At 52.0% G+C, this 13,248-nt stretch overlaps 1 protein-coding gene across 2 annotated transcripts in view; it reads right to left on the reverse strand.

The window, feature by feature from the left end:
- Nucleotides 1-12,757, reverse strand: part of CELSR3 (cadherin EGF LAG seven-pass G-type receptor 3) — a 72,293-nt gene extending 59,536 nt beyond the window's left edge. For both annotated transcript variants that reach the window (XM_042849808.2, XM_005288370.5), the window contains exon 1: nucleotides 8,153-12,757. In XM_042849808.2, the coding sequence (XP_042705742.2) occupies nucleotides 8,153-10,799 (2,647 nt within the window). In that variant the 5' untranslated portion in view covers nucleotides 10,800-12,757. The remainder of the gene's footprint in view (nucleotides 1-8,152) is intronic.
- Between the last annotated feature and the right edge of the window lie 491 nt (nucleotides 12,758-13,248).

Here is a 13,248-nt window from a genome sequence, read left to right on the forward strand (position 1 = left end):
GCACTCTCCCCCCCCCCCCGGGCTGACTGTGTAGAATCAGCCCTTCTCACCCAAGTGCTGGGAGGGTCATTCCGAGGGGCACTTCCCCACAAATGGAATGTGCCTGAGACCAAATTTCTGGAGGATCCTCTATTTCCCCCTGTCCTCACAAAATGGACTTATGCCATATTAGTGCTGCAGACTAGGGATGACGCTGAGACTGGCAAACTCATCTCACCTCTGACGACAAGCGATACCAGAATCCAGACCATGGATGGTGCTTCTGAAGCACAAAGCTGCGATAGAGACTCCACCAGGCCTTGACAATGCATCCCCTGTTTGCACCAGCATGAAGATCTGTTCATTGTAACATACCACCCAGCCCCTGCTTTACACAAGGGGGCTGCGAGTCCAAGTGACCCCATGTGGGCTGTTCAGTATTCACTGTCTGCACAACACAATGCATCCCACTGACAGCATTGCCCTTGCGGAGCTCAGGCCTTTGCCTGGCCTCCCTGTCCCTGCCACATTAAGGGGAAGCAGATGGTCCAGGGAATGATCCTCCAAAAAAACAAAGCAAGCCCAAAGCCGACTGGAGGCACTAACACCCCGGGGAACCATTTAATCACAGACTCCTCAGCCATTCTGATTAAATCCAGGCCCTGGTGAAGGGCTGGAGAGCCGGATATTGGTGAATATTCATGTCCTACAAAGAGGGGTGTCCTGGAAACTTGCCTAGAGGGAAGGTAGCGAGGAGAGGGGGAAAGAGAGCTTCCAGCCTCAGGGCACACCCAGGTTCAGCAGCAGGGAGGAGGGCTTGCTACTTTTGCAATGAATTGAGGTTTACAATAACCACGTACAAAGCTGGAGAGGTATATAGCTATAGAGATTGGAGAGGTATATAGCTATAGAGACTGAGGGAGCAGCTCCAAGTGCTCCACCCCCTCAGGATAAGCCCACCTATCCTGATAGAACAGGGGCCCTGGATAGGCCTGCGTGCCTCAATGCCCCAGGTGTTTGCACTGTTGTTGTAGACGGGTTGGTCCCAGGATAAGAGAGACAAGGCAGGGAGAGGTAATATTTTTAATTGGACCGACTTCTGTCGGTGAAAGTGACAAGCTTTCCAAGAGGAGCTCTGTGTAGCTGGAACACTTGTCTCTCTCACCAACAGAAGTTGGTCCAATAAAAGATATTACCTCACCCACCTTGTCTCTCTCACTTCCCCAAGGGAGATCCAGCTATACAGCTGGAAAACTGCTCAGCCACCCACTCCATCCATCTATTCCCGGAGGAGATACCCATCTAGATGGCCTGAGAGGAATCAGTTGTCAACTCCTCACTTCCCATCCTTCTTCCAAGCTGCACCACCTCCTGTCCCTGTCACACACATACACCTCTCTTTCTCCTTTCAGACAGGTTGAGATGATTAGATCTCATTGGAGGGGGTTCAGAGAGGGTTCTTTTCCATTCATCTACCAACCTAGTCCATGAGGTACTCAATGCTGCATTATGATGGACCATCCCAGGCTAACTTTGCAAGTGAAGAGAGGCTGTGAGGTCTCAGAGGCTGCTCTTGAGTTAATGGCCTGAGAACTGAAGGTAAAATTGCAGCCACATTCTGTAAAACACCCTCTGAAGAGGAAAGGGAAGAAAGGAGCAGAGCAGGGTGGCCAGACTTGCTAAAGCAGCCTAGCATCTTTATCTCCTCTTCAGTCACACGGGGGCCTCTTAATTTCTCACAGCCATGGGGCTGTCTGGCTTGAGGCTCCTTCTGTTTCTCCCCCACACACATACACACTTTGCTTTGTTATTCAGTGCCCTGGAGCAGAGAACATTAGTGTGTGAGAGCTTTTGCAGAGGCTTTGTGTCCCTCTCTGCCAGAGAACACCTCCATAACAGTAGGTTTGGGTCCATCCATGGTGGAAGCCATGGACAAAAGCGTGCCTGTATTTTAGTAAATAAATGGCCTTCGTGTATGGTCTTTACACCCCGGCCCCAGGCTCTCTGAGAGCAAGGAGGACACAACCTTCAATCCCTGGCCACAGCCTGCAGTCAAGCTCATTTTATCTCCTGTGCATTGCTGGTAGCAGCAGGAGCTTCTAATTACTCTCCACTGACATGCCCAGGACTGCCTTGCTGGACTCCTTGCTGAGACTGCCAGCCAATGGAGATAATTATTGCCAATGGTGATGGGAACATAGGGAGTGTGAGGATTTAGGATGGGTGTGGGGGGGAATTACACATTTATTAAAAACCCAATCAATGAGCAATGGAACACTAGACAAGTCAGTTTGAACAATGCACCCAGGAAAATACTCCATTGTGACATGGCACAGGGAATAGGGGGAGACGTTTGCTCCTGCATTTACTTAACATGGCGCTTGGAACCGCTTGGAAAGTGGTTCTTTAATCTCCCTGCCTGTCCTTTACGACACCTTTGCTGACCAACTGAACCAGTACTTACAGAGGACAAAAACCAGTCTGCTTAGCTGGTTGTAGAGATCAAAGTTACAGTCCCAAGACACAGTATAAGATGTCAGAAGCAGGGCTGAGGTTAGCGGCACCACAGCTGCAGTAGGAGGGGTGGGAGTATAAGGTACAGCATGGCCATTCTTAGCACAGACCCCCTATATCCTTTGCAGTCACATACAGTTTTTCCAGGGTTCTTTATTGTTTAATCCAAATCCCAGGATCCCCCACCTCAAGGCTGGGGTCTAAACTCTTGTCAATAAACCTGCATAATTCCCATCATCAGTAATGGGAGTCACACATGCATCTGAATAGCAGAATATGTTATTTTGCTGGTTCTTTCCTACTATCCTTTACAGGTTGAGTTCTTCTCCCCAAACACGCAGCAACTAATCACTTATTTATTCACCAGGCTGTTATGGACACCCTGGCTGTTGATTCCTATTAGACACATGGGCTTAGGGCAGTGGTTCCCAAACTTGTTCCGCTGCTTGTGCAAGGAAAGCCTCTGGCGGGCCAGGCCAGTTTGTTTACCTGCCACATCTGCAGGTTCGGCCGATCGTGGCTCCCAGTGGCCGCTGTTTGCCGTCCCAGGCCAATGGGAGTCGCGGGAAACGGCGCGGGCCGAGGGACGTACTGGCCGCCGCTTCCAGCAGCTCCCATTGGCCTGGAGCAGTGAACCGTGGCCATTGGGAGCCGCGATTGGCCGAACCTGCGGACGCGGCAGGTAAACAAACCGGCCCGGCCCACCAGGGGCTTTCCCTGCACAAGCGGCGGAACAAGTTTGGGAGCCACTGGCTTAGGGTAAAAGACTGTCAGGAAAGTGAACTTGGGTTGGGAATGGGGGTAAGGATGCTCTGCTGTTCCAACTAAGGTATTTACAGGGTGCCAGTCATGCTGGGCCAGATTCTCAGCTGATATACATTCATGCAGCTCCATTGAATTCAGTGAAGTTATGTCAATTTACAACAGCCAAGAATCTAGCTCACTATATCTAGGCACTATACTGCTAAAGATACTGGGTAAGTGAAAGCCAATGGACCTAGCAGAAAGCCAACCACCAATCACGTTCAAACCTCTGACCCCAGAGTGAACGTTACTAGATGCTACATTATGACACAATTACATCTGCTCATGACAAATGCTGCCTGAGGAAGCAGCCCTCAGAGACTAGTTCTGCACACTTGGAGCCCATCTCCAAAGTACAGGGAACAAGTTCAATTCAGGATATCCCAGTTTATGGTTAATACTCAAGCCTGAATATCTCAGTAGTCCCTTTCCCCCTAATGATAGCTCTTTTTCTGGTGCCCAATGCCAAGCCAATCAGAAACAGCGAGGGATGCAGAATACACACTCTTACTGTTGTTTTTCCTAACACTTCAATCACCAGGCCCCATAAGCCAAAGCTACAGAGATATCAATGCCTCATAGAAAACATTTTATTCAGAAACAATTCTCCCTGAACACCAGCTTTTCTGTATGTCCTCTGGGACCTTTGTCTTTTAGGAGCTCAGCAGCCTCTGATGTTCCTGTCCCTGTCTCATGTCATAATCCTGTTTGTAGCATCACAATCAGTTGTCTAAGAGATGATGATGCCATCACAAAAAAAAAGATTCACAATGTTCACATGTGGGAATAAGGAGCAAGAGAGATGCCTATGTTGGAAAGATCTTGGTGTTTTTTTACAAAAATGTCTTTAGGAGAAAGGCATGAAAGGAAAGAGAAACTAAGAGAGAACTGTTTCTGAGGTAAATGTTCCTCTCTATTTTCCAGAAGGCATCAGCAGCTCTTTCAAGTTTCTGGTATATGTAATTGGGGGGATTTGTGAGACCTTGTGAATCCGGTCAAATTTAACTTACATAGTTTATTATCACAAAATTAGTTACAGGGCCTCTTGCCTTGGTAGCTTTAAATATGGAGATTAAAACATAACATCCAAGGACAACGCCAAACTGTTACTTAACACCTAACCTAAATAAGTGTATATTGTGCCATGCTCTAAAGTTACTAGTCTTGGGCTCTAATGGACCTGCAAGGGGAGCAAATTCCAAAAGCAGGGCCTCTCCAGAGAAAAACTCGGCAACAGACATGGAGGGCAAATTCAGCCCTGTCGTAACTTCATTGACCTCAATAGAGTGATTTGACTCAGAGTGTTTAAACTAAAGACCTGACAACAAGTGCACCCCACTTGATCTTAAATGCTATGGTAAAGTATAAGGTAAGAGGCACCTTAGATAACTGGTTCCCAGACCTTTCCGAGCTTTAACGATCATCACCAACACTTTGAATTGCACCGAGACGCAAACAGGGGTCTCATTCGGAGATCTGAATTAACAATGTTATGTGCTCATTGTGAGCTACCCAGACTCTGCATACTGAATCAGCTGGTGTTTCAGGGTGGACTTCAGAGGTAGCCCTGAATAGAACATATTCCAGTTGTGCAGCCTGGAGTAACAAAGGCACGGATGACAGCTGCAAGTTCTCAGGCTCCTGGCTACTTGGTAAAGACTAGTCACCAGAGCTGTCCGGGAGGGGCAGCAACTGCTGCAGTAGGACTCCGAAGTACAACCCATTTTGATTCGAGTTGGGCATGCACTCTCACCACCTGCCAGGATGTGGAAGGTTTTGTGCATTGATACCCACTGTAAAAGATTTCAAGCACTGATGAGACAAAGTCTCATGCAAAATGCTAGCTGCCATGGAATAGTTAGCTATTGTGCATGGTGGCTTTGAACTTGTCACTTCCTAGGAAAAGGCTCGTGCATGATGCCTGCCATAGGACTTGCCATACCAGGTCAGACCAATGGCTCATCTAATCCAGTATCCTGGCTCAACAGCAGCAGATGCTTAAAATGATGATGCAATAACCCCAGGGTGGGTTTTATGCATAGAGGACGCTAATGATGATTGGCTCCATAGGGAGCTGCATCCAGCCTTCTTTGGACAGAGTGTAGGTCTGACCTGGGGTCTTTCAGAGGGATTATAGGGGGATCCAGTAGGGTGACCAGATAGCAAGTGTGAAAAATCGGGACATGGGGTGGGGGGTAATAGGAGCCTATATAAGAAAAAGACCCCAAAATCGGGACTGTCCCTATAAAATCGGGACATCTGGTCACCCTAGAATCCAGGTGGAAACACCCACCCGCCTTCAGGAAACTCCTGTACATTTTCCTTTGAGACCTGCCACTCCAACTCAAACACTTTATTCCTCTGAGCCAAAGAATTCTATTGTTTTTGCTGCCTATCAGTGGTTTTGTTATTTCAGCCCCTGTGCAATAATATTGTTTTAGTACTATCAAAGTCTTCCCTTCCTCCTCACACCATATTAACCCTACCAATGACAGGGTCCTAGTAGATAAAAAATACAGCTGGCAGCCAAACAGAGATGGAGACTGAATAGGCACTTAGCCTTCAATTTAGTGGTATATTCTGTTTTGTATATTAATATATTCAGTTGAGTGGTAATCTATTCTTCAATGTAGTGCTATATTCTAACCTTCCTTCCAGTCTGTAGCCCTCTAGCATTTTACCAAAGAGACCAAAAACCCACACAGAGCAATGAAAGCTTCTCCCACACTGGGAATGTTCTTGGTCTGTTATATGATAATAGCTCTGGGTATCTTACCAACGTGCTTTTATTGCTGTGAATCTTCGGAAATGAATGTACTCATATTACAGAAGGAAGTTCATTTTGGTGCAGTGGCTTTAGGACTGCACTGTATATAAATGAACAGTGTAATCAAATTTTAATTTCAGTTCATTTTAATCTGCAAAATGCCCCTAGCCCTTTCTTTAGATGTCACTGTAATTTTGTGTTGATTCTGACTGTGATCTTTGGGCCTTCCATCACTATATGTTTATAAAGTGCATGGATGGTGCTCAGTAAATAACAGAATAATAAAAAATGCCAGGGCTACAGGAAGGTGACATTCTTACAAAGCAGGGTCTAAACCTAAACACCCCTAGTGCCCACTGAAGCCAACAAAAGGCACGTTTTCCATTCTGCTCCCCTCCTGCAAGACTGGGCTTCCTTTCTTATCCTTCTCGCCACGGTGAGCTTAGCTTTTTCTAGCCTCACTTCCACTGGAAAATGATGACATGGTAATTTCAAGAGCCTTGTTGTTCTAAGGTAGTTTAGTGCAAGGCCTTGAAATGTGATTTCCTCCTGTCTTTGTACAGGGTTAAGTGTATTAGGAGGCAGAGCCTGCATAAACCTACTCTGGCAGAAGCAAGAAAGGTCAGCCCGGCTCCCCCCATCTCTAGTAATCAGCCTGTGCATGTGTGTGTCTGAATATGATATTACCCTGCCCTGCAGTTACAATTAACCCCTAAAGAACCTCAATCTAGTGAGGTGCTGTAGCTGAGTATGCTGGGCTGGACTGAACATATCAACATTTAAAGCCCATACTGCATCTTTTGAAAGAAACAAGGGCCTTATTTTCCGAGCTCACTCACTAAACGAGTTGGTAGGGTGGGGGAAGGGGGAGGAAGGGTTAGATGGAAGCTGAGGATCTGTGGAAAGTCATGAATAATGTATGCCTCCCTAGACACAGCTAAATAACTTAGCCTGTGTCACTGATACCCTCCAAATGGACACCTCCCCCACCTCCTTCTACAAGTCACACATAGGTTATTTGGTATTTCAAGAAACACCCTATACAAGGCAGGAAGGATGGTCTTGTGGTAAAGGCAAGGGACTGGGACTCACAAGATCTACATTCAAATTTGGCTCTGCCATGTTTCCTGTGTGACCTCAGGCAAGTCACTTAATCTATCTGTGCCTCTGATCCACATCTGTAAAGTGGGGATAATAGTAACTCTCTATGTCACAGAGGAGGTTAGTATGGATACACACTTTAATACAGGGGATGCATGGCACACAAGGACTTACACTGGCAGTTTAGGGGGATACATTTTAAACCTCTCTTCTCAAACTGTGTGCGTGATCTTTTACATCCAATTTCTGTGCATGCAATAACCTGGACTCCAAAAAGCTGCTTTTGAAAATGGAGCCCTAAATATTTGTAGTATTAATATTCCAAAACCAGAATTTTAAAGCATGAACTATTTTTGGAAGGGCCGGGAGAACAGAAAGGGGAATGGTAACAGCAAACATTTGAATAAGATTTTTTTAAGGGGCTGAGTTCAAGCCCCAAGCTTGATCCCCCACTCCCTGAATCAGCAAAGGCTGAGAGCACAGTGGCAAGAGCATGCGCAGGCCCCAAAGGATGGGAATGGCTCACTTCCTGAGCTAGAAGGGGCTCCAAGCAAAGCAGAGATTCAGCCCCTGGGTCAGCAGCCTCTAGGAACCAGCAGGAGCAATCTGTTCAGCCACCAGGAAAAGCAGCATGCTTCCCAAGCCAGTGTCCTATGCAGTGCATCCCAGATCCTTGCATTTACTAGAGAAAGCACCTCATGCTTAAAGCTACGACTAACCGATCCTCTAGCTAAATAACAACACTTTGCTGTTATACAACATTGTCATCCTTACATTTCAAACACTTTACAAGACGTTCCAGTTGTATGGATATTATCATAAGCGCCCATTTTATTTTATTTTTTCAGATTTTAAGTAAAATAATGGCCCAAATGCTGAAAACTCAGCACCACAAGATACATGTTGGAGTCTCCAGCCTGGAACCACCTGAACGTCTCTAGGAAATGTTACACTATCACAGTCATCCAAAGAGTTTAAATATCTTACCTGTGACTGTCACCAGCATGGAGGCCACCAGGGGACGATTGTTGTCCAGCTTACGGCTCAGCCTCAGCTCACCACTTGACTGATTTACAATCAACAAGTGCAGCTCATTGCCCCGTTCAAAAGTGTAGAAGAGCTTGTCGGACACATCTGGGTCATAAGCCGGGATCTTCCCTATGACCCCGGAAGGGAAGGTGTTGGACCTGTTGGAAATGTAGTTGTTGAAGAGGATCTGGAAGTTCTTGAGGACGGGGCTGTTGTCATTCTGGTCAATGAGCTTGATGTGGACTGTGGCTCTGCTGACCAGGGGGGCAGACGTGGCCTGGACCACAATTACATACTCGGGCTTTGTCTCATAATCCAGGTCAATCAAGGCAGTGAGCTCCCCAGAAAATATGTCCATCTGGAAGATCTCCGGGATGTTGCCTTCCACAATCTGATACATGACCTGGGCATTAGGTCCCTCATCTGGGTCAATGGCTGTGATCTGGGCCACCACAGAGCCCACAATGCTGTTCTCCTTCACCAAAACCTCAAACTCTTCAGCTGGGAAAACAGGGGCATTGTCATTCACATCTTGAACAGTGACTTGAATGTTGACAGGGGTTCTTTGCGCGGGGACCCCCCTGTCCACAGCATAGGCAGTCAGCTCATAGACTGGGACATTCTCTCGGTCCAGCCTGCGGACAGTACGGATAATCCCAGAGGTGGGCTCTATGGTAAAATCCCCATCCCCATCCTCCCCATTCTGGAAGGTGTATTGTACCCGCCCATTGGTGTGGGCATCGCGATCAGTGGCAGAGATCTGGAGCACGCTGGTGAATGAAGGGGCATCCTCCGATATAATGCCTTGATAGTGAGCGCTGACAAACTGAGGGGCATTGTCATTTACATCATTCACCATGATTTCTACATAGGTGGTGTCCGCTTTCTGAGGGATCCCATTATCTTTGGCAGTGATGGCCAAGGTGTAGGTGACCTGGTCTTCATAGTCCAGCTCCGCCTGCAATGTGATGGCACCAGAGTCCGCATCAATACGAAACTGAGGAATATTGTCCTCTAGGTAATAAGTGATCCTGGCATTTTCCCCCACATCATCATCAGTGGCACCAATTACCACCACAGTGCTGCCCACAGGACGGTCCTCATTGACACTCACTGAATAGTGGGCACTTTGGAACACAGGCCTATGGGTGTTGGCATCAGTGATGTTGATATGAATGTGACAGTTGTCATGCAGGGTCCGGTCAGAGGCAGTCACTGTTAGCACATAGCGCCTCTCTTGCTTGTAGTCCAAGGGTAGCGAGAGAGTGATCAGCCCCACGCCTCCCTGAGTGCTGATAGAGAAGCGGTTACGGGTGTTCCCCCCTGTTATCTGGTAGCTTATGGCACTGTTCACATCCCTGTCGATTGCCGTGACACTGAGAACACTGGTCCCCACAACAGCATCCTCATTTAGCCGGATGAAATACTCCTTTTGGGTGAATTCAGGTCGATTGTCATTCACATCCATGACAGTGATAGTGACACTAGCGGAGGCAGATAAGGATGGAGAGCCATGGTCCCGAGCCTCCACCCCAAAGAAATAGTGCTCCACTGACTCACGGTCCAAGGGGCCACTCACTGTGATCCACCCAGTGGCACTGTTCACCACAAAAGGGGTGTCAGCTGAGACCCCAGTTAGTTTATATTCCAGACGAGAATTCTCCCCATAATCTGCATCCACCGCCTGGATGTGGATCACTGAATGGCCAAGGGGGGCATTTTCCAGGACGGAGATTTGAAAAGGGGTACTGACAAAGATTGGGGCATGATCATTAATGTCCACTACTTGGATGCTGGCCATGCCAGTGTTGTTAGACAAAGGAGGGCGCCCTGCGTCCTGAGCACGTATCCTCAGGGCATATTCACGTTCAACTTCAAAATCCAAAGGTGCCACCACCTGTATTTCCCCAGTCACACTGTCAATGGAGAACTGGCCCCTGCTGTTCCCACTGATGATGTTATAATGGACTAAAGCATTATTGTCTTTGTCCATGTCAGTGGCAGTAACGCGCAAGATTTCCATATGGGGTCTTATATCCTCTCTCACCTGGACAATGTAGCGTTTTTCACTGAACTGAGGGGCATTGTCATTCTCATCCAGAACTGTGATATAGACTTTAACCGTGGCAGATCTGGGGCCAGGCTCCTTACCCTGGTCGTTTGCCTCCACCACCAAAGAATATTTCTCCATTTTCTCTCTGTCCACTTGCCCACTGGTGGTGATCAGACCTGACCTGGGATCTATCTCGAAGACAGAGTGGGCTGCTTGTTCATTCACAAATCGATACCTGATGTTTGCATTGGGTGGGGAGTCCACATCCGTGGCCCTCAGCTGTAAGATAGGGTAGCCTTCTTCTACATTTTCCCTAATAGTCTCTCTGTACTCACTCTGCTCAAAAACAGGGTCATGATCATTTCGGTCAGCAACAGTTACAGCAATCATGGTGGTGGCAGAAAGGCGGGGGACCCCATGATCCACAGCAGTAACCCGGAAATAGTGCAGGTCCATAGTCTCTCTATCCAAAGCTTTGGTGGTGGTGATGAGACCATTCTTGGGGTCAATGCTAAACAGCTCCATGGACCTGCTATTCATTAGGGCATCCATGGAGTAGACTAGCTTCCCAGCCTCCCCTGAATCGGGGGTCCTTGTGCTGCCATAGTTATCACAGGAGTCCCTGGAGGCTGGTTTTCAGCCACCTGAACCTGGTAATTGTACTGAGGGAAGTGGGGGTGGCGGTTGGCTGCCCTGCCAGTCCTTACTAATGGTGGGAATGCACTCTCTCTCCTCCTCCTTCGCTTGACAGGCGGATAATGTGATAGATCAAGCTGTATAGCTGGACTAGGCTTTTACTGGCAGGTGAGCAAAGAGCTCCAGGGCTGACGGGCTCCCAAAGTCCACGGCAAAGCAGAGAGTTTGTAAACAGCCTTTGGTGGAATCAAACAGGTGAAAAAACAGACAGGGATCCTGCTTTCTGTGCGGCGTGGGCGAGAGCGCGGGCTGGATCGAGTCCTAGCTCCGCTCTGGGAGCTGTCCCGGGCGCAGGTGGTGCTGAAACGGCCTCTCCCAACTCACCGGCCTGCGCCTGCCCTTTCGTAGCTTTCTCCAAGCGCACAGTATGGTCCGGGGCTGGCCCCCCAGCACTCACCTGCGCGCCGGCAGGACGTGCCCCCGTGCGGCTGTCTCCCTGCACACAGCTGAAGGGCAGGTCACTAGGGTCAGCCACTCACTGAGGTGCGAGCGGCCGCGGCGGCGGGGTGGCGGCCTCAGCTGCATCTTTGCAAACCAGGAGCGGCTCTCCGAGGCCGGCGGGTACCTCTCCGGGTTGCCGGGGCTTCGCCCCCGGGGCCAGGGACCCCCAGATTTCCAGCTGCCAAGGATCCGTGCAGTTAGACGCTCCGGGACTGGGCTGGTGCCTGGACACTTGCATTACGCACAGCCTCTCGCCATGCAGGGAGTGCCCTGCGCCCGCCGCGCTCAGCCAGCTCCCGGGGGAGCTCGGGGCCCCTGTGACAGCGCGCAGGTGGCTCCGGCTCGCACAGCCGCAGGCAGTCTCCGTCCCTCTGGCCGCCCGCATTGTCCAGGGAGCCAGCCCCATTGTCCCGGCCCCACTGCTGTCCGCTCGCCTCCTCTCCGGGGCTCCGGGCCCCGCTGCAGTCGGTCCCGAGGGAGGCGAAGATGCCTGGGCGCTCCGGACCCGCACCGCTCCCTGGCTGCTCGGCCGGCTCCCCGCCTTGGTGCCTCGGCGGCTTGGTGCAGCCTTTCCCGCTAGTCCTGCGGCCGTGGCTCGGCGCTGCTGCCCAGCCGCCGGGGCACTGGGTGCGGGGGCTGCCCAGCGCCCTCCCGTGTCAGGCCCGGCGGCTTCAGGGGCAGCGCCTGGGCGTTTATAATCCACAAGCAGGGGGAGCCGCCGGCCCGCTCCCCCTGGGCAGCTGCCGGGCGCGGAGTCCTCTTCGTGTCCCTCAGCGGGGGGCCCCGAGCCAGCTCGGGGAGACCCACTGCCCCGCCGCGGCTTCCCCGGCAGGGCTCCCCTCCGACCCCCCGCCCGCAGGAGGGGGCAGCCACAGCGACACCCCCCTGCCCGCGGCCAAGCCCCCGCTGCCCCCGGCGGCCGGGGCCGGCTCCGCGCAGCTCACCCAGGAGGGACTAAGCCCCGCCAGCGGCCCCCCCGCGCACGGCAGCCCCCTGCTCGGCCCCTCCTGCCCCCGGCTCTCCCCGGGTCCCCGCTCCCCGCGGCGGGCGCAGCCCCCGGGCCCCTCGGCTCCCCGCTCCCCCCGGCCGAGGGGGAACAAAGGGAGAAGGAGAAGCAGCAGCAGCAGCAGCCGCCCCCGGCGGCTCGGTCCCGGCAGCGGCGACGGCGGCTCAGCCATGTTCCCCCCGGCCCTCTCCCCGCCCCTGGGCGCCCGGCCCTAGCGCTCCCTCGGCCCCGCTCCGCCTCTGGCTCTGCCCCCCGCCGCCCCGCCACCATCTACAGGCGGCGGCTGCCTCCCGTGCGGGCCGGGCTGCTCCACGGCGGTGGCATCGCCTCCTCCCGCAGCCCCAACATGGCTCCCGGCTGCCCCGATGGTCCGCTCCGCCCTCCCGCTCCCCTCCCGCCGCCCCGCAGTGGTAGCGCCCGCCCGGCGCAGGCGGCAGCCGCCGCCATCTTCATTGTGGGCGGGGGGGAGGGGGGGAGAAGAGAGGGGAGAAGCTGGCGGAGCTGACCAGGGTGCTGAATGGCCCGTTTCACTGGGGAGGGGGCTGCGCGCAGCTGGCAGGGCGGGAAGGGGAAAGGGAGGGCTGTGAGGAACGGGGGGGGAAAGGGCTGTGGGGAAGGGGTCGGGGTGCTGGTGGGTATGGGGGGGGAGGGCTGTGGGGAATGGGCCGGGGTCCCGGTGGGTGTTTGGGAGAAGGGCTGTGGGGAATGGGTCTGGGTGCCGGTGGGTGTGGGGGGAAGGGCTGTGGGGAAGGGGTCAGGGTGCCGGTGGGCGTGGGGGGAAGGGCTGTGGGGAAGGGGTCAGGGTGCCAGTGGGGGAAGGGCTGTGGGGAAGGGGTCAGGGTGCCGGTGGCTGTGGGG

This window comes from Chrysemys picta, chromosome 7 (genome assembly GCF_011386835.1).
Source record: "Chrysemys picta bellii isolate R12L10 chromosome 7, ASM1138683v2, whole genome shotgun sequence".
Lineage (NCBI taxonomy): Eukaryota > Metazoa > Chordata > Testudines > Emydidae > Chrysemys > Chrysemys picta.